At 38.9% G+C, this 21,764-nt stretch overlaps 3 protein-coding genes, 1 long non-coding RNA gene and 1 pseudogene across 5 annotated transcripts; 2 read left to right on the top strand and 3 right to left on the bottom strand.

Annotated features, from left to right (window-relative positions):
• Positions 1-1,144: 1,144 nt before the first annotated feature.
• LOC125204470 (receptor protein kinase-like protein ZAR1) lies at positions 1,145-3,617 on the top strand (annotated as a pseudogene). The gene is made up of 2 exons (XR_016132445.1): positions 1,145-2,755; positions 2,832-3,617. The product of XR_016132445.1 is annotated as a receptor protein kinase-like protein ZAR1 (transcript).
• A 2,943-nt stretch (positions 3,618-6,560) lies between these two features.
• Positions 6,561-8,396, bottom strand: LOC125204788 (uncharacterized). The gene is made up of 2 exons (XR_016132622.1): positions 7,027-8,396; positions 6,561-6,947 (listed from the first exon to the last, which is right to left on the bottom strand). It is a non-coding gene; the product is annotated as an uncharacterized LOC125204788 (long non-coding RNA).
• Positions 8,397-10,814: 2,418 nt separating this feature from the next.
• Positions 10,815-11,976, bottom strand: LOC125203310 (auxin-responsive protein IAA32-like). The gene is made up of 4 exons (XM_048101626.2): positions 11,793-11,976; positions 11,278-11,487; positions 11,089-11,197; positions 10,815-11,012 (listed from the first exon to the last, which is right to left on the bottom strand). Exons 1-4 carry the CDS (start codon positions 11,926-11,928, stop codon positions 10,910-10,912), a joined length of 558 nt encoding a protein of 185 aa, XP_047957583.1. The 5' UTR covers positions 11,929-11,976; the 3' UTR covers positions 10,815-10,909.
• A 2,933-nt stretch (positions 11,977-14,909) lies between these two features.
• On the top strand, positions 14,910-16,543 carry LOC125207947 (E3 ubiquitin ligase BIG BROTHER-related-like). The gene is made up of 5 exons (XM_048107470.2): positions 14,910-15,409; positions 15,502-15,615; positions 15,685-15,783; positions 15,870-15,992; positions 16,085-16,543. The coding sequence occupies exons 1-5, from the start codon at positions 15,062-15,064 to the stop codon at positions 16,214-16,216; spliced, it is 816 nt and encodes a 271-aa protein (XP_047963427.1). The 5' UTR covers positions 14,910-15,061; the 3' UTR covers positions 16,217-16,543.
• LOC125207946 (alpha/beta hydrolase family protein) lies at positions 16,455-20,710 on the bottom strand. Its single transcript, XM_048107467.2, has 9 exons — positions 20,226-20,710; positions 19,832-19,909; positions 18,689-19,432; positions 18,487-18,589; positions 17,987-18,087; positions 17,729-17,903; positions 17,233-17,403; positions 17,060-17,160; positions 16,455-16,955 (listed from the first exon to the last, which is right to left on the bottom strand). The coding sequence occupies exons 1-9, from the start codon at positions 20,529-20,531 to the stop codon at positions 16,893-16,895; spliced, it is 1,842 nt and encodes a 613-aa protein (XP_047963424.1). The 5' UTR covers positions 20,532-20,710; the 3' UTR covers positions 16,455-16,892.
• Positions 20,711-21,764: the final 1,054 nt, after the last annotated feature.

Below are 21,764 nucleotides of genomic sequence, written 5' to 3'. Positions count from 1 at the left end.
ATATATTTTTTAACATTTCCAACATTTACATTAAGTCGCAAGTCAATAATCTATAAACTTCAACAACACACCTAATTAAGAATTGAAAATGAAATATTCGTCTGTATACATTCTTTACCCCATCCACCATTGCAAATTTATGACATTTCACACATTAAACAAAGTTTGGAAATTTATGTGGATTATCAATTTTGTAGTACTATAAAAATCCAGTGTACATTATCCAAACCCTGAAACATTTTAAATAACATGACTTAAAAGGATAAGGCGCAAAACAAAACAACACAACACTTTGTAAATATTAGAGCATAAAAGGACATTGCTATGTGCCATATTATTTAAAAATGACAAAAGTATTTATGTTGGCAGTTTGGAATGTTACTAACATAAAGTGATATTTGCCCAGGTAAAAAAAAATACCAGTAACATATAAATAAAAAAATTTACATAGTTAATATCTCATTTTACTATAACTATTATTTTCAATAGATGAACTTTATATTCCACTAATATTCTATTCATCCAAAAAGAAATAGGCTCATTGATAGATAACATACGTCTCAATGAGAAATTATAAAGTATAATAAAGAAGGAAAAGAACAGGAGTAAAGTAGGAGAGAAATGAGAAATATGGATAAATATGAAAGGAAATAAAAAGTATTCCCTCCATTTCTTCATAGTTGAGTCATTTTACTATTTCGGGAAGTTTCTTCATAGTTGAATCGTTTCCTTATATGGTAACTTTTTCCTCTATCTTACTTAATTCTCTCTACTTTATTCACTTTATACTTTATTCTCTCTATATTTTCCTCTCTCTTACTTTTTTATCTATTTATTTAACACATTCAATATTCATTTCTAAAACTCCGTGTCGAAAAGTTTCGCCTCAACTATGAAGAAACGGAGGGAGTAGATAAATATGAAAGAGAAACATTTTCATTTTAAAAAATTAAACTATTTTTCTGGACACCCAAAATAGAAAAATTAGACTATTTGTACTCAGAAAAAATTTCAATCATTTTTGTTTTAAAATTTCTTAAACTTAAAAGTAGAGGAGGAATCTAAGCTAATGTTTCCGAGGACTGACATATAACGGTACAGTCCAATTTCCGTATCCACAAATATAGGCTCACTTCTATTTCATGATATACTCTTGTTTTATTCTCGGTGATTGCGCCAATTAACAACTCAAAAGAAAAGTGAAAACCAATCTCCATAAACCTCTTATCTCCCCCACTCTCAGCTGCATCTCCAACGGTTGCATCCCTCATTTTCTTGCAAATGTTAGCTCTACTCTCTCTCGTCCTCTCAATCTTGCTTCACTGCACCAATATTGTTGTAGTGACTTCTTTAAACGATGAAGGCATAGCTCTGTTTTCATTCAAGCAATCCATTGATTCAGACCCTCAAAGCTCACTCACCAACTGGAATTATTCCGACCAAACCCCATGCTCATGGAATGGCATCACATGCAAACAACACAGAGTTGTTTCCATTAGCATTCCCAACAAGAAACTCTCTGGTTCTCTCTCTCCCTCTCTCGGCTCTCTCTCCGAGCTCCGCCATCTCAACTTGAGGAGCAATAGGCTTCATGGGGCCTTGCCCTCTCATCTCTTTAACGCTCCTGCTCTGCAAAGTTTGGTTCTTTATGGGAATTCCTTTTCTGGGCCTCTCCCTTTTGAGGTTGGAAACCTTGTATCACTTCAAAGTTTAGATTTTTCGAACAATTTGTTAAGTGGGTCGTTTCCGTTGGCGTTGCTTCAGTGCAAGAGGTTGAGGTATCTTGATTTCAGTCATAATAATTTTAGTGGGGTTTTGCCTTTTGGGATTGGGGGGAACTTGGTTTTGTTGGAGAAGCTTTATCTTTCTTATAATGCATTTGGTGGTGTGATTCCTGATGATTTAGGGTCTTTGTCTAATTTGATAGGAACCGTTGATTTGTCTCATAATCTGTTCAACGGTTCGATTCCGGCTAGTCTTGGAAATCTGCCTGAGAAAGTTTACATTGATCTAACATACAACAATTTAACTGGTCCAGTTCCACAAAATGGTGCTTTGGTGAATAGAGGGCCAACTGCATTTGTTGGGAATCCTGGTCTCTGTGGCCCTCCTCTCAAGAACCCTTGTTCTTCGAGTAATGAGGCGAATCCGCCCTCCTCATTGCCATACTTTCCCTATAACTACCCTGTCCAAGATGGGGAGAGTGTTGGGAAAGTTGATGGAGAGAAGGGGCTGAGTAAAGCAACTGTAGCTGCCATTGTTGTGAGTGATGCTGTTGGCATTTGTGTGATAGGATTTTTACTCTCTTATTGTTACACGAGATATGCGAAGATGAGGAGAGACCGGGCTAATGGCGGTGAGAAGGGGGGTGGAGGTAGGAAGCAGTGTTCATGCTTCCTGGGGGAAGAGTCAGACTCTTTATCTGAAAATGCAGAGAAGTATGATCTAGTGCATTTGGATGCAGAGGTGGTTTTTGACCTGGACGAGCTTTTGAAGGCGTCTGCATTCGTTCTTGGCAAGACCGGGATCGGGATTGTGTACAAAGTTGTGCTTGATGATGGCCTTACCTTGGCTGTTAGAAGGCTAGGGGAAGGAGGCTCACAGAGGTTTAAGGAATTCCAAAGTGAAGTTGAAGCAATTGCAAAGCTACGACATCCAAATTTAGTAACTCTTCGAGCTTATTATTGGTCAGTTGATGAGAAGTTACTCATCTATGACTTCTTACCAAATGGGAATCTCACTGCAGCCATCCATGGTGAGTTAGCCTCATAAAAATGCGTTCTTGATTGTTGTAGTTTCGATCTCTTACTTGGTTTCTTGCTATTTTGCAGGGAACAATCCTCTTCCATGGTGTATGAGATTGAAGATCATGAGAGGAGTTGCAAAAGGCCTAGTTTATCTACATGAATGCAGTCCCAAGAAATATGTCCACGGTGATCTAAAGCCATCAAGCATACTACTCGACCACAAGATGGAGGCGAAGATCTCTGATTTTGGCCTCGGCCACCTTGCTCACATAGCCGGTGGGGTGGGTACGGAGAAGCACCACCACCACCACCAAAGGCAGGGGAGCTATGTGTCTTCGGAGGTTGTCCCAACTTGGGCCTCTCCTGCAGCCTCCTATCGGGCTCCTGAGGCCGCGAAGGTGGTGAAGGCGTCCCAAAAATGGGACGTCTTCTCGTATGGGATGATACTGTTGGAAGTTGTGACTGGGAGATCAGTGGTGGATCTTGTGAATTGGGTGCAGCTATGCATTGAAGAGAAGAGGCCTCTCTCAGAAATATTGGATTTGCATTTAATTCAAGAAAATGGTGGTAGAAGAGAAGAGGAAGAGATGATTGGTGTGCTGAAGATTGCAGTGTTGTGCACACATTGTAGCCCTGACAGGAGGCCTTCAATGAGGCATGTTTTCGATGCTTTGGAAAGAGACTCCCACTTTCCCGTGATTAAAAGTTCGTTCGAGCCGGTTTAGCAAAATTGGCCGTGTTGGTTTGTGAGTTAAGCGGCGTATTTGTTTTATTGTTATTTTTTTGGTATTTTGGTTGTGCGATGCTGCATTGGTGAAATTATTCATTTGTAACATACGAATCTGATTAAATTATTGCATTGTTTTGGTATTGGAGATGTATTCTACTTTGTGGTGGTGAAAATTGTTGATTATGTGACAAAAAATCATTAAATATCCGTAGGCGCTGATAATTATGGGATTGGTGGGGACATCACAGCATCCAAGCTTGATTCTAGATCATATGACCGTTAGTCACTTCAACTCGTTGACAAGTCCGAACTTCACTAAATCACAAGTGATAAATTTGAAATAAAAAGTGTCAATCTGAGATAGGGTCATGCCATGCCCGGCTAGGCTCGCCTCCGGCCAAGACTATGCTTGAAAAGGGCCGGACTTTTTGCGTATAACGGAACTGACCCGAGCAGACCTAGTACTACACGGTTCTAATTGGGATGATTATAGTAAATCCAAAATTTTTCTTGATTTATGATATTTGACAGTATTGAGGACAAGTGTATAAAGGAGTAGGTCAGTAGGTATTCTCCAATCGTGCTCATATTTCTTTGGTCATACAGATTATAACAGTAGGCATCCTCATCCATCCGCCAATCATGGAAATTAAGATGGACAAGTTGTTGAACAATGGTCAAAGAGGCAATTTGGGTTTAGGGATTCTTCTAACAGTAGTTGATTTATTATTTGCCAATTAAGTCAATGTTAGTTCTCTTGTTTGGCATGGCTTGAGAATTTTGGTGTGTTTTCTTTTTCATGATGTGCTGTAATTTGTTCCTATGTTTACTCAGGGTCAATCAATCTAATTAATTATTCTAAGTGTTCCAGAAGCATAATACTCCCTTCGTCCGCGATTAGGAGTCCCGGTCACTTTTGCTCAATCATTTTATAAAAATGATAAAAAAATAGTTAAAGTGGAGAAATGATAAAGTAAAAGAGAGAATAATGTTGTTAAGACTACTGTCAACATTATTCTCTCTCTTACTTTATCATTTCTCAACTTTAACTACTACTCAATCCGTCCCCTATTAGGAGTCACTCTTTGACCGGGCACGGGTTTTAAAAAATATAAAGAAAAGTTGGTTGAAAAAGTTAGTGGAATGTGGGACCCATTTTTTTATATTGGTTTTATAATAAAATGTGAGTAAATTGAGTTAGTGGAATGTGGGACCTACTTACTATTTATGGTAAAAATGAAGTGCGACTCTTAATTGGGGACGGACCGAAATGGAAAAGTGTGACTCTTAATGGGGGACGGAGGGAGTATTTTTTTATGATTTTTTTAAAATGGGTGTGCAAAAGTGACCGGGACTCCTAATCGCGGACGGAAGGAGTATTACCTATGCAGTTTTATAACCTTATGGAGATTTCTTATTCTATTTTTCTGGCATACCTTTCAATTCAAAATTTATGGCCGGTATGTACTTGATTTTATTTAGATATTAGAGCATGTCAGGGTGCCATCATCCCTTAAAATTCGACTTAAAGTGAGGACGGGAAAAGAGGTGAGTTACCGCGAAGAAGCGGATAACGCCCTCACTTTTGAAGGAAGATTATGTGTGCCCAATGACGAGGCTCTCAGAAATGAGATCATGAGTGAAGCACATGAGACACCCTACACCGCCCACCCAGGAGGTACGAAAATGTATCAAGATATGAAGAAGCATTTTTGGTGGGATGGCATGAAGAGGAGCATAGCGTCGTTTGTAGAAAGGTGCCTAGCATGTCAACAAGTGAAGGCTCTACATCAACGACCCTATGGGAAATTGCAACCCCTGGAAATTCCCGAGTGGAAATGGGAGCACATTGCAATGGATTTCGTGACAGGATTGCCAAAGTCCCAACGGGGAAATACAGCTATTTGGGTGATTATAGATCGCCTCACCAAGAGCGCCCACTTTGTACCAGTTCGTATCACTTACGGATCGGACAAGTTAGCTCAGATCTATGTGCAAGAGATCATACGGTTACATGGAATACCGGTGACGATCACATCAGACCGTGACCCGAAATTTACTTCTAAGTTTTGGATAAGCCTGCAGCAAGAGCTAGGCACCAGGTTGAATTTCAGTACGGCATTCCATCCACAGACTGATGGGCAGTCTGAGAGGACAATCCAAACCTTAGAAGATATGTTGAGGGCCGTAGTGCTCGACCGCGGAGGAAAATGGGAGCCAGTATTGCCACTTATAGAGTTTGCTTACAATAACAGTTATCAGGCGACTATAAACATGGCCCCATATGAAGCACTGTATGGGAGGAAATGTAGATCACCACTTTACTGGGATGAGGTCGGTGAGAGAAAGACGCTTGGACCGGATTCTGTAGATGAAATGATAGAGATCGTCCGCCAGATCCGTGAGAGAATCAAGGAAGCTCAAGACAGGCAGAAGTCTTACGCGGATGCTCGCCGAACCGACCTGCAGTTTAAGGCGGGAGACAAAGTTTTTCTAAAGGTATCTCCGTCTAAAGGGATTTCGAGATTCGGCGTCAAGGGCAAGCTAAGACCACGTTTCATCGGACCCTACGAAATTCTAGAAGAAGTGGGTCCTGTGGCGTATAGATTGGCACTCCCACTGAGTTTCGGGAACGTGCACAATGTTTTTCACGTGTCTCAATTGAGGAAATATGTGTTCGACCCAAAACACATAGTCCACCAGGAGGAAATGGATTTGGAACCAGACTTAAGCTATGAAGAGAAGCCAGAAGCAATCTTGGATAGGAAGGTCAAGGAATTGAGGAATAAGTCTATTGTAACAGTGAAAGTTTTATGGAAGCATCATGGTCACGAGGAAGCTACGTGGGAACTGGAAGACAAGATGAAGAAAAAGTACCCAGAGCTTTTTGGGTAACATAAGCAAAATTTCGGGACGAAATTTTTGTTAAGGAGGGTAGAATGTAATACCCGCACCAGTATTTTGTTTTCGATATAGTAATGAGGAACTAGAAATGTAACGTCCTCTCTTGTTACGTTGAAATAAATAAGAACTCGTCGCTTTGTGTTTACTTAAGTGTCGATTAGTTGCGAAGTAAAAAGTAGTGAGAGTCGGAACGAACCAAAGCAATTCCATATTTTTTTTTTGATACATAACTAGCGAGGAAGAATATGAAGAGTTCTTTTCCTAACTAAGAAAGTTCAACTACTTGCCGAACTACACTTTAGCTTACATAATTAAGTACATGTGAGTTAAGAGTTTAAGAAAAAGGAAATTTGAATGCTAGTACAAAATATACAAGTATGGGCTAAAAGGCTAAGAAACTAAAGTCGGCTCTTTTACTACACTTTGGGCCTCTTTTTTTCGAGCCCAAGTCGCACACCACCGCGACCCTCGCACACCACCGCGACCCTACCCGGTCAGCCCGTTGAGCCAGGGCAGCGAGCCTACTTCTCGGGACAGTTGGGTGGCAGCCAAGTTGTCTCTTTCTCCTGCAAAAGATAAACAAGTGTATTAAATGCAAGGGGAACAAAAGGGAATTTGAGGATGGCAAAGTTGGCTCCCTAATACCCCTTTTCGTGACAATAACTATGTGAGAACAAAAACTCTCCACCCTCAAAAGTACTAAAACAGCCAGCAGCTTACAGCCCCTGCATTCTCTCGCTTGTACCTGCAAAAATCAAACAAAGTGTATTAATGCAAGAGTACTTATGCATAGACAAAACACCAAGTTTAATTAAATAAAAGGGGTGGTGAAGAACCAGCAAAAAGGATTGTTGCTGCAATATACCCTTAGTATACCACCAAGTTTCAGTTAAAGTTGCTGCAAAAGATCAAGAAAAGAGAGATATGCTGCTGGATAGAAACAAGAGTTTCAGCAGCATCATTTAAGGCTCACAAGTACACCAATCTGCCTATAAATTTCCCTCCACACCACATTCAACTCCCTTTCACACACACTTCAAAATTTCAGCACAAACCGAGAGTAGAGGGTGGAACAAGGTGAACGGCAGCAAAGACAGCCATTCCTTCGATTTTTCCAGAGGTAATACACCTCCATCTTCCTTCCCCAATAGCTTTACATATCATCATATAGAGGCACCACAACTTAGGAAGCACAATCAAAGTAACACAAGCACACTCTCTGCCCTTGTTTAGAACATCATGCTAGCTCAAGGATGTAGAATTTGCTAGAGAAATCTCATAGCAGTAGTAGCCTTTGAAGAACTTTAACTCATAAATGGAACAAGAGCACAATAGGCTGCCCTCATGCTAATTTTCAGTAGCAAACTATAACCTTTTCAAGATCAATCTCTTTCCAGTAAACTAAAGTATATATCCAAGATCACAACCTCAAATCACAACAATCAAAACGTTTCCAACATTGCTACTGCCCAAGTTTTGATCAAAATACTAATAAACAAAAGGGGTGAAAGGACTTAGCTTTACGATTTGCACTTGGGTTGCCCGATCTGGACGGTGACGGAGGGCTGCGAGGCGGCACTACTCGCTGAAGCTAGAGGCGAGGGCAGCCGCGGGAACTCCACGGCGAGCCTAAGCTCCTGAGGTGAAGAAGGCAGCGGCGAGTCGCCGGAGAAGAGGGGAAAGACGGAGATGGCTGAGCGGCGCTGAACGACGCAGCGGGCGGCAGCCCTGCTCGTCGGGCAGCCGGGAATAAGGGCGGCCGCGAGGTGGCGGTGACGGGATGGCGGCGTTGGTGACGAGATGGCGGCGACGGGTGAGGCGGCGAAGAAATTAAGGTCGGACGTGTTTTGAAATTGGGGATTTTTGTTCTAAGAAGAGATTAAGCCGAGGGTTTGTGAGGAAGGACATCGGAACCTCCGGCGACGCAAGGGAGGCGCCGGCCGGAGCTCCTAGCGACGGGCGACGAGGAGGCGCCGCCACACTTCTCCCGCTTAGGGTTTCGGTTGAGAGAGTGAAGGAGTGAGAGAGAGATGTCGATGGTTATGGGTTAGGGAGAAATTGGGCTTCTCCCCTTTTTCTTTGTTTTGGGCCTCTTATTTATTTTGGATTGGGCCACCAACAAATTAATGAATGGACTAAGAATTTAATTAAATCATGGACTCTCCTATGTAGGGATTTAAATAATGGCCGATATTTATTGTCACGAGGATAAGTCTAATTTTCCGGACCTTAAGTTAAGTGCACGAATAAATACTTTTTGTTTCAGAATTTTTTGCGCTAACGATGAATAGACCTCGAGTCTATTTTAGTGCTTGAATAAAATATATAGGAGGTAACGCTCTTTCGTTAAACGAATAATTGGTAGACCTCCACACCAAACTAAATCGCAAGATTTATTTAGTGCTCAAGGACTTCTTATGAATTAAGGAAAAAGGAATAAAATGATCACGCACTTAGGATGCATTCATGTTTAAACTTAATGGATATCTCAAAATCTAATTAAGTATCATTTTATTTCCTAAAGGGACGTCTTCGAACGTCATCTAAGACCAAGTTAAGGAAATTTTCGGAAGGAGCTTTAGCTTTTGAGGTGGGCATTTCTTTCAAAACGTGATTTCAGTATGAAAATGTGAATCTTTGCTCAAGTATGTTGTCATGCCATGTTTTGTTTTATGATTACCTATCTGCTTGGCTATGCCAATTTAAGTTAAATCGAATTCGGGTCCCAGTAGGGCCGCAAACCCTACTCGGACTAGTGTACACATAAGGGGACCGTGAGCTAACAAAGGAGTTGGCCGGTCCAGTGACCGTCGTGGAATGTGGCCACATTCCCGGTTCACATCAGTTTCAGATATGGTATATCTATGTTATGTGATTGCGCAATCAAATCTTTACTAAAGGAAAAGTATTTTAGTGACTCGGGTCTTTTAAGTAAAACCCCGTGATCACTAAACTGTGGCATTGACAATTAAAGATAGAACTATTTTTGGCAATGTGCCCACTGAGTATATCAAATACTCAGCCCTGCATCTTATTTTCAAATGTGCAGGTTGAACGTGGACGAGCAGGCGAAGGTGTTGGGACAAGCATTTTAAATAAGTAGTTAGGTAGCCCAAAGTAGCATGTCTTCATACGTGCTATTTTGTCTTGGACTCTTCCGCTGCAAATCTAGAATTATGTGCTAGAAAGCTATGAACTTAGTCTTGATACTCTGAACACGTTTTGACTATGTACCCATATGCCTTTGATACTATTGATTTAAGTGATGTCATCCTTTTTATGTTGTCCCTTGATTATTGAGAATTGTTTAGTCGCGAAATAGCTACGCTCACTAGCACTAGGGAGTTGTGGTCGTGACAGGAAGCATATATATTGCATATTTATAAAAGTGAATAAAATGATGCACTGTGTAAAAGATGAGTACTTAATAAAAACCTGAACCAATAAAGTGTGAGCAAGAGGTGATAATAAAAATATAATTCGCAATCGCTACTATGCTAAAAATGCTAGTATAACTCGTATAAATCACTAAATGTTTTGATTAGACTCCTACCCTTTTCAGTTGAAATAACTAGTAGTAGTATTTAACAATTTTTTTACTGAGGAATTTTGTGTCTCGACTGTAAAAATCTTACTGAAATTGTTATATATAGTTGTTTTAAATGCAGCCTCAATTATTTCTATGCAAATTCAAGCCTCAATAATTTCTATGCAATCATATGAGCGATAACATAAGTACGATAAACTAGGCCAGTTGCTTTCCTAGTCCCTAAACAGTCCTATTTATAGCCAGCTCTTAGGATCGGACGTTCGTATTCATAACACAAGTTGGATAATTTTTAAATATCTCAATAGTTTTTAGCAAATTTCATAGTACATTTTTTTAAAAAAAGATACCAATAATAGGAGTAACTTTTAATTCCCTATTCACCTATTCATTACTTGAAATCTCAACCTATTGAAGAGAGGAGAAGAGTCTTATCTATTAAAGTTGTGATATCGTCTAGTTATCATTCATGGACTAGTCTTTAATGTTTTAATTGCATCTAAAAATTGAACTGTGTATACCTAAGTTAAATAAGATTGAGAGACTGAATTACACTATCACTGAACAAATTAGAGTCGGTTCTTTCTTTCTCACTTGTGTGATATACTAATAATGGTCAAAATCAGATTAAAATGTCAAATGCTCATATCGAAAATAGGATTGATCAGCGATTCCAAAAGAACTCGATTTACACCGCTTTCCATGAAAGAGTTCATATATGTTCCCACACCAGTTTATATACCCGAAACAAAGGATAAATTCATTTCCTTAGCTCTTAAAACAGATACTACTCCACAATATTCATAACTACAAAGGATGGCCATATCATAAATATATAAAACGCGAAATGGAGATAAATCATAAAAAAATTAAATGAAGACCGTGGTAAATCTAAACTCCATAGTCATCAATGGCAAGAGTTGGCATTAGATAATTAGTAGTACAGCACTTTAGTGAATATTACAGCATAGTTTAATCAAGTCAGAGAGTGTTGAAGAATGGAGATGAAGATGAAGAAGAAGAAAGGCGAGTTGTTTCATCCTTGCATGCAATTCTCAGCCTCTTCACCCCCTCCACGAACTCCCTGTTCAACCACACACATTAATTAACACTTCAAAAACATAATTAATTCATTTATATATCAGAAATAATTTTCTTACTTCCATGGAACATCTCCAACCTTCCTCCACTGCTCATTTTTATCCTTATAAAACAACGAAAACGGCGAGTCTGATTGAAACAGCCTCAATCCAGACATGGATTGTTTCCCTGTAGATTAAACAACACAACGTATCTCATACTTTATTCTCTCGTCTCTCTTACATTTATTTGGTGAAAACGTAACGTACCAAACATGTCTTCGAGTTGAAGGGCGAGGGTAAAATAGTCCATGTTGTGGAGAAGGCAAACTTTCCTCCCAACCACCACTCCATCCATATTAACCTTCACATAACTCCATCTCTGTTTGCTTTCAATCCCTTCACATTCCTCCTCACAATTTTCCTTTGACTGCAAATCCTCACTCTTTTTCGGCCACTCCACCAACATCTCGTAATTCTCTACATTTAATCACCCACATTTTCAATATAATGGTTTTGTAATTATGTCTCAACTTAGAGAGTTGTCTAAAAATGTCCACAACTAATTAATGTTTAAAATCTCAATTTTTACGGAAAAAGTTTAATTTATCTCTCGTTGCACGGATATAATGATGAGTCAGCTCGTCGAATTCTTAAGTTGATGCACATATAAATCATGCGAACTAGACATAAATCAAATATTAAAAATTGGAGACACGAAAAATGATTAAACACTATAAATACTCAAAATAGACGTAAATCAAAATACGAAATTAATGCAGTACCATGGGAATGCTGAGAGTAGCAAGCAGGATCGGGCTGCACAATGCGCAAGCTCAGCCCCAAATCGATGATGCTAGAATCTTCTTTTCCAAGATAGGAGGAAAGGGCTGCATGATTTAGAAGGTAGCTTGAATCCATATAGAAAACTAGAATTAAAATAAAAAATGAAAGGAAATATGAAATGAAAGTAAAAAATGGAAGGAAGTATATATGAGAAAAATAGTGGAGGGGACAAAAGGAAGACAAGGGGGGCTTTATCCCATGACCAATGATAAAGGTAGTAGTTGTGAAATTCTGACATTCTCAACATGTATTGTGTTTGGACAAAATTGCAAGGAAAAGGACAGGTGATGGGCTCTAAATTCAGCAACACATATCAGTATTTGTATTAAGGGGTAAGAGATGTGTGAGATTCTTGCATTCTTGCATCCCCATATTGCTACAAAACTCCACCTCTCCCTTGTACATCGCAGCACGACACGTGACCCGTTGTCGCTGGGCACGTCACGGTGTTTGGCGCAGAGCATTTCCTGTGCTGCAAAATGCTGTAGCATGTTTCAAGATTCGGACAAGTTCTACGAGAGAGAGACTTATTTTTTTTAATGAAATGAAGTTCATGAGTTGTCACATATTGAGGGAACTAATGGGAATTAGTACCTATTGATATCAGTTTAATATCTAATACGTGAGCCCAGTTCAACGCCTTGTTGTGGCGTTGCACTAGTAGATGCAGCCCCACAAATTTTATTATTTTTGGGATTTTATTGTGATGTAAATGGAGCTTGTGTTTTTGTTTGGATGGATGTAGTTAATGGTTGAAGTTATCGTGGATAAGATGGGGATTGGTTGGGCAAGGAAAGATAAATAGGTGAGAAAGTGGTGATGGGGTAGATAATCCATGTCTTGGACAAATTTTAATGAGGGGGGACACTCATGTCTAGAATAAGCATCATCTGTTTCATTAGCATACCATAAGATTATGTCTACCAATGTAACTCTCGTACTAAACAATCAACTACGATCTTGGGGGACATAGTTGGCCGGAAAGTTGGGACCGGCTTGTCGACACTGTGAAAAGCGTCAACCTTCAACCGGGAAAATAACGGGAGGATGAGGCGCAATTCAGTTGGCAAGATGCTCCCCAAAGAAATCAATAAGTTTGAGGCTCACATCATAGTGGTGGTATATGGAAAACCATTGTACGAATTCATATCTTAATAAAAACAAGTGAAAATAACCAAAAAAGAAGCCACACTTTTGTATTTTTGAATTTCTAAAATCTTATGCTCATGGGTCATGAGCAGATTTTTGCTAGTATTATCTAGTTCTTTATAATCTAGCATGAGCTGGTCTTGTGAGGCTTGTATTGTTGCTTAACTTTATGTCTTAGCTTGGTAATTCATTTGTACCTTATTTCAATAATTTTCTCATTGTATATTCAAATATGATTCTTGATTTTGGAAAGCTTGAGATTGGTTTGAATGACACAATAACATGCATGATTTTGATTATGTTGAGTGAATAGCACAGGAATGTGTTACTTCCAAGCGTGACTTTGTGATGTGAGTTGAAAATCTGAAGTTCTAAAGTATTACCTTGCCAATAAGAATATGTAAAACTTGGCAATATATTGAGCACTTAATCCCAGCAAACCCTATTATTACTTTGGCAATAATATATACTTAATCTATCCTAAAGAGTCTTATTTTATCATTTTAATATATCACACAGGGTCCTATTTGGTAAGTAGACCTCACATTCCACCAACTTATTTCACTCATATTTTATTATAAAATTAATATATATAAGTGGAACTCATATTCCACTAACTTATTTAACCCACTTTTTTTACCTTTTTTAAAATATGTGTCATAATAAAATAGACTTCCATCGTAGAAAATAAGAACTATATATAAAAAAAGGTCTAGTCTCGTGGGCCTTGTGGCGACGCTAGGTGGCCGACAGCCTTTTATAATAAAGCCCAATAGGAAAGTGGCCTGGCCAAGAAACGATCCTAAATTTTTTCCCATTTGATCAATTAAAATACAATTATTTAAACGCGGCTTAATGTCATTACCTCCACCTCTAAATCCACTAACAACAAAAATGATGAGAAACTTTTTGAACTGTTTATTAGTCAAATTAGCTTTTAAGAAACAAGATGTGGAGTCGACACAATTAGAATATTTGAATGAGTATGTCGCTCAAAAAGATTTAGCGAATATATAAAATAAAAAAAAGGTAGGACATCAGTCATTGATATACCAATATTCAACTGAAAAACCTCATTTGCAGTTTTTCCTCAAAACCAGCAAAGGCCATAGCAATGCATATTCATACGCATGCTATGGCAATGTCACAAACACCAGGCATACGAATAGAGTTTCTCTGAAACAATATTTTTAACAATCTGAAACTCATACTCCCTTTCCACCGTCTACTATATATAGTCTATAGTACTACCAATAATATTAGCAATGGACAATATGAATTTTATACAAAATTGATAAATATATGACTGAGAGAGGGAAAAAAAAAAGTAAATGAAGTCCTTTTATATATAAAAAAAAATTATACTCCCCCTTCCCTATTAATTATCCACTATTGTCATTTTTGTCCATCCCCTATTAATTGTCCACTCTCACTTTTTACTGTAAAACATATATATAAAAGTGAGATCCTTATTCCACTAATTTTTTCAATTCATTTTTTATTTTATTTTTTAAAACCTGTGCCAGAACCAAAGTGCACAATTATTAGGGGACGGAGAAAGTAATTTTTTTAATAGTATAACAATAAGAAAATTTTACCAAATATAGAAAGTGATTAATTTTTGTAAACCCCTTGAAATGAAAAAATAGTAATATTGGTCACAGAGGGAGGATTATAATCTTAAAAAGATCCACATTTTGATTTTTTACTTTAAATTATGAACTCGTAATATCTTGAAGAAATAACTACTAGTACTCCTAGTGCAAGTATTACTAGTATTGTATGGGACAGAGTATAGTACGGAGATGGACATAAGAGAAAATATGTTTAACAAGTGAAGGACAAAAAAGCTAAAAGTAAAACATTCAACAAAAAGCCATTGCATAAGGTAGACATGTATGAACACTTTTCTTTGATTCTCCCTACCACCTCCAAAAATCAAGATTGTCTGTTTCCTTTCAAAGACCTCCTTTAGTTCAAATTTTCCCATAAAACACTTACTCTCTCCTCATTTCACTCTCTAGTATCAAAACACTACAGAGGCTAGTAAATGTGAATTATGCCTCAAGTGAAAAAAGAGCACAAAAGATGCAGCGAAAAACAACAACAAAATTCGTTTGCAGCAACCAATGGAGCTGAATCAAGAATCCCATCAAAGAAGAAGGTGTTCATGTTTGTCAAGCTTAAAGGACTGGGGTGTAAAGCGGTGGAGACGACGCCGGCGATCATAAGATCAGCGGCTGAGTGGGAGGCTAAGGGTGCAAGAAATCAGAAGAGAAAACCTTTGCATAATCGAAGGAATCTGGATAATGTTGTTGTTGATCTTCCTCACGTCAACATGTGTTGCACGCCACCAGGAATAGGTATTGCTTCGGATGTTGCACCTCGAGCTGCACCACACAGAAAGGTACAAAACATGTAATGCTGCTTTGTAACTTTGATTTTGTTTTGGTAGTGATTTGTGATCAAGCTGGAAAGTGGATGTTTTTGTTGTTTTAGCATTCACGAGAAGCAAGAAGAAATGATGTTGATGTTGATGTTGATGCAGCTGCTGAATTTCCGGTTGGGATAGGGTCACGAACTACTTATCGTTCTTCCGAAGAAATCATAGAGGTAAATTTGGCTGTAAAAACTGCATTGTGAATTTCTATTGATATAATTATATTGTAATGACCAATGCAGATGCTGATGAACCGGCAAGCGCTGCTGCCGGGGAGAATACTCCGGCAACACGACCGATATCAACACTGGAGGCTCGACGTGGATGATATGTCGTACGAGGTGCTATTACAGAAACTCTTGATTCCTATTTGTACCCTAATCTCTCACCCTTCCAATTCCTATAGTATTAAACTTTGCAACAACAGGAGCTACTTAATTTGGGAGACAGAATTGGGTACGTAGGCACCGGGTTGCAGGAAGCAGAGATATCCAATTGTCTAAAGAAATTCAAACATATCAACAAAGATTGGGAGTGCAGCATTTGCCAGGTGAACTCTTTGCTTTTCCCCCCTCCTCTACGAGTGGGATATGCAAAAAAAAGACGTCGTATTAATGTTAAAATCATGCAAAAATTATGCAGGAGAGATGCAAGGTAGATGATGAAATAGGAATACTCAAATGTGGCCATCATCATCACATGGAATGCATAAAGCAGTGGCTTCTACAGAAGAATGCATGCCCTGTCTGCAAATCTGCTGCCTTGTCTAAGTAAAATAAGCCATTTTTTGCCTTTTTTCGAAATTGTGGGGCTAAAAATCTCACCTTTTCTCCATGACTTTTTACTTGTGTGGTTCTGGCACTCTGGATAGGAGCATGAGATCGTGGTCCAAGCTCTGGGGTTGCCTGTTGTAATGCTTAATTAAGCAGAGCTATGTTCCCTACATCATGAAAATTCAATAGTATTTTGCAGCCACATAAATATAGTATTCAGAAAATAATCTCCACAACACTTGTTGAATAATCTTCATAACATACAAGCTTCGAGTGTTAGATTTACATAGTATCATCATAAATATAAAAGATGGGCATCATTTACAGACATCTCATGCTCCATTCTAGTTTACACTGGTCGCGCAAAAGGGAAACAGAAATCAAGTACTGATTTTGAAGGTAGGAATTAAAAGCATCACTACAAACTAGAAAGCAAACCACAACAAAAGCTGCATAGCTTGAGTCACAAAGGTTCAGAATCGTCTAGAAGTAATGGCATTCCCCACACCCCTACGCCGTGAAAATGTAGTGTAACTTCATGAATCATGAGATGGTTGATGTAGCGGGATGCTAGGAAAGCTCACTGGCACAGTTAAGTTAACTCTGCCCTACCACCAGAACCAATGACTTCTGGAAAGATGATATACTGTGCCAGAGAACGTAAAGTTTGCTTTCGACTACTGATTCGAGTCATAACGGCTTAGAAATTGGATTATACAGGGGTATATTTGTTCCACAGCCTGCAGGTATTAGGTAGTAAAATTTTAAGCAATCAACCCAAGTCATGGACCTATGAGAAAGGCACCTAAAGATCAAGTGAAGAGGGCAGAGTTAGTATACAAACCAGTCGTCCTCCCACCAGATCGTAATGAGCATAATGTGGACCATTAGGTTCTCCAAATACTTTATAGGTGACTAAGTGCTCAGGAATGGTCTTCGCGGTCTCTGAATTATACTGACTGGTGTAAGCATAAGTATGTGGCAAGTATGCTATGTCTGACAGGATAATAAACTAACCGTATACAGCTTCTGGTGGACAGATCAAGTCACGGTCTCCAGCAAGCGCTAATACAGGAACCTCGCTGTTAGGTAGATGATCCTTGTAAAAAAATGTACTGTTTCTATTACGGAGCCCTCCTTCTTTAAAAGCAGTGGTTAACTGCAATAATAGTTTTGCTGGAATAGTACCTGCCAGCAGCAACAAAATTCCATTGAGAAGGTTGAAAAATTTCTGCTTGGTATTATTTTTTCAGTGAAGTGCTTTCAAGTATTTCACAGAAAGAACCAATAATAACCATGTGCACTAAAAAAAGTTATTGTTGTACCAGCTTCCAAGGCCTAGTTTGTGTTCGGGTTTTTTAAAAGGAATCGTCTCTTACAATATAAACAAGAAATTCAATATAAGCCTAGTTATTGTAGAAGCATCTAACTATGGGCAAGAAGAATAGTTCACAAGGGCATTTTAATAACATATAATGTAAAAGAGAACTTTGTAAGAGTTACAGTGACTCACAAAAGTTGTTGAGAACGAGCTTCTTTAACAGCTCAGGGTGCATCATGTCCTGGGCTGATATCAAGTCATTCATCCATGATAAGACATAAGGCGGACTGGACGTGAGAGGATAAGCTGCAGATAGTAATGCGCCTAGAGGAACAACAGGCACATTCAGAGCCTGAGCAGGATCAGCCTGCAGCACAGTATAAGGTATTTTAGAAAGAGGATGAGATAGCATTTCACATCCGATTAAAAAAAATGCTACTGAGTACTTACAAGAGGAATAAGAAGTTTGAGAGATGATTTAGATGATGTGTAGTCAAGTGATGAGGCCAATGTCACCACGGCAGCTAATCCAGGATCTCTTCCTTCCGAACCTTTTAAAACAGTAGCTGATAAATATTTTTATCGCAACACCAACAACAAAAATGTGTTTAACATAATTATGTTATAGGATTAAATATGAAGGTATCAAATTGTCAGACATTTCAAAAATCTACACAAATAAAAGGGGGAAAAAAAAAGCATTGCGACAACTAACTACTCATAACTGTAGAAAGTACCAATGAAGGGATTATCACCCAAGTGAATAATAATCCATATTAAAACAGTCACGTTTCCTATACTCATGAAGATGCATAGAGCCATGGTGCTTTTACAACTGAGATTGATTCACAAACCATTTTATATTGCAAGCAGTTGAGCTTGAGAGTATCTCTGTAGTTATTGAAGTCAGAATATACATCATGCATCATCTATGCAGGAATCTAACTTACTGTATCGTGCTAGCATGGCATATAGTAAAATTCCCCCCATGGAGTGACCAATAGCAAGTATCCGGCCATCCTTTGGTTTGCTTTGGGCCCTTATGTATTCCATCTGTGAAATAGGCGACAGGAGAAACATAGAAAGGTTTTTTTTTAAAACAAGAAAAAAAGAAATAATAACTAAAGAAACAATATCAGAATGTCACCTCACCGCAGCAGGAACATCCTCTTCCAGGTAATGATCAAAGTCCCAGTCATATTGGACAATCAAGTCCAACTGATTCTCGAGATCTTGTAAAGTTGTTCTTAGACGCTCTGAAAGATCAAAAAGTGGAGGCGAAACTGAACGCTGAGCTTCATCAATGATATCAACTAACTTTTGACTTAGATCCCTAATCTGGATAGCAACACCAGATTTTTGCCTCCTCTCCAGCAAACTTAAAAGGTTCTTCCTTACTTCACTAAAACGGTCATATATAAATGAGCCCTCCAAAAGATCTGATACTTGGTCAAAAAATTTCGCTGACATGATCTTTGATTGACTTTCACTAAGAAAGCCAGAAAGTCGTTCGGACAAGCGTGTAAAGGTTTCTGTCAATTCTGTTACCAGTCTCGATTCATCCCATACTGTAGCAAGCCCATTTAGTTCTTCATTTACAACAGAAATCTCAGTTTTTTCCGTGCTCAGTGCTGAGGTTGATTGATGGTTGGCAGGAGCACCATTTGTATTATCTGCAGTAGCTTCCATCTGTTCTGATGTTGCACGAGAAGTCTTACTCTGCACGGAGGTAGCATTAGTCAAATTCTCTGCAGCAGCTTCCATTTGTTCAGATATTGCATGAGCTGACTTCTCTACATCCTTGAAATCCGACCCTTGGGTGCTCAATCCTGCCCCCCGAACTTCTAGTACCCAGGTGTCAAATCCTTGGCCACACATATATCGGGCAAATGAAGACTGCAATAATGTTTTTTTTCAAAAGTAAAGGCATTAGTTTTCCTTTCTTTTCTTCCTTTATTTTAAAAATACATGCATCCCCAGTCTTAATAATAAACTAGTATAACAGTATGTCCGTATATGATGTTAGATAATGGCTATTGGGGATGATAATGAATCCTGCCTACTCATATTAAATAGTTGTTCCATTTAGATTTCAGGGTATCGATGAACATATCAGCATTGTCTATATTTCAACCTCATAAGCATTCCCCTTAATAGATTGGTGTGTTCATCTACAAAATCAGAATGAAGGTTACAGATGCAGACTTTGTTCATTCAACTGAAACCATTTCATTGTGTCACAGTTCAAAGAATCTTCATGAGTAACGTTGATGCACGAAAGAGAATCAAACTAACCCCAGGAGAAAGATCATATCCAATGGCATTTGTTCCAACACCGGATAACAGCAGCAGCGGATGATTTCTCGGTGGAGCCTGCTTCCATATAAAATTTAACTTGAACTTAAATTCCATAATAAGACTGATAATCTCTTCCGTATTCAATAAGTATATTACTAATAAAAAGACAATAACTGTCGAAATTGTACATATAGCAATTTCCAGGATTCAACATGGAATTCTCTACTTCAAGGTCAATTTGCAATCAAAATCTGAAATACTTCAGCCGCACTTTCTGCCTACCATCTTAAATCAAGTATAATCTGCTTAGAAATTAAATCGTGGATCGACTATATGTATGCAGGAGCTCGCACACTCAACACAAGCCACCAACACCAATGACGACGAGTACCTGCGGCGACGGGCTATAGCGCCAGAGCGCGAGCTTCCAGGGCGAGTTGCTGACCGTGACGTAATGGAGCTCGTCGGCGGTGCATATCGGAGGTTTGTTCGGGAGCTTATCGACATCGGCCGGCTGAGTGTCGTTGGTGGAGAACGCTCTAACTCTCGCAGACACGAGCGAGAGGCGGCGGAAGGAAGCAATTCTCGGAGAGACGAAACAGTGGCGGAATTGGAGGAGGCGGTGGTGGTGGTGGTGACGGAATGTGGTGGCTGCTAGGTGGATCGCCGGATTCATGTTAGATTGGGCGATCGCCATGGTTGATTACTCTCAAGTAAAAATTGTGAATTTTAAAATAAATTTGTGGGAATTTGCAGATTGGGGTTTGACCTCAGATGCGTGGTTTCACCAAATCGAATTTCTTCCACAGTGTGTAGGAGGTTCCTTGGAAGCGGTGGAAGAAGAATAGGATTTTTTCTTTATCATTTTCTGTTTTGTTATTTTTGTTAAGGAAACGGGATAAACATGCGTTGAACCGCCGGTTCGTAATCAGAACTCACTTGTGGTTGCGACGCTTTGAATTGAAATTCGGCAGTTATTACATTGCACAGGTGATCGATAGGGTAGGGCTAGCAATTTTTGTTCCGATACGAATCTGCACGAAATTAACACGATACAAACAAGCACGTTCAAGGGGCGATAGTGGTAATGGCTAGGGTGGGAGCACAGGGTAGGCTAGTAGAACTTGTGTGTGTTTTGATGATGGGAGCCCAAACGTGTGCGGGAGTATTTTTAAAAATTTCGACATAACTGTTATTAATAACATTATTACTTGGAGCTAAGCACATGATATTAAATACGGAGTAATAAACTATACTATAGTGTTCATCTTTTTTTCAACTATCTATGACTTCAAAATTTAATATTATTATTTCAATAATTTTCTAGAGATCAAAAATCAATCTTTGGGGCCTCTCCCAGTTAAGTCTACTTAGGTGGTGTTCGGTTGTCATGACTAATTATCATGGACTATCCATCTAGAATTAAGTTGTGGGATTATTTTAATTGGAGGGGGAAAGCTATGGCTTATTATCATGAGACTATCCATCTAGGATTAAGTTGAGGAGGTCAATCTTATGAACCAAACATGATACATATTTAATCATGAGATTTAGTCTTACCAACCGAACACCCCTTTAGTAAACCAACCGCGCTACTCTATTTCTTAATCTTTGCATGATTTCAATATACATCTATAAATTATTCAAATATTGGGGAATCATTGACCCCCACTTTCCTTACCACATATGCCCATGTGTGTTGGTCTGTTGATCTAACCATCAATCTGAGAGTATGTCGATGACTCGGTGGAACAATGTACGGCTCCTACTTAGATATGATCATGGGAGCCGTGCGTCAAACGTTTCAGCCATAGTTAGATTCCAAGAGTAATCGGCCAATTGAAATGACATTCAAATGCTCATCAAATACCACCAATGTCTTCGTCTTCGAAAGAGGTTCGTGAGACCTGCCCAAGGTTTATCGAACCAG

This window comes from Salvia hispanica, chromosome 6, assembly GCF_029641045.1.
Source record: "Salvia hispanica isolate PSC_SH4W2 chromosome 6, Shi_PSC_v1, whole genome shotgun sequence".
NCBI lineage: Eukaryota > Viridiplantae > Streptophyta > Magnoliopsida > Lamiales > Lamiaceae > Salvia > Salvia hispanica.
This window is presented reverse-complemented; position numbering and strand designations above follow the sequence as displayed.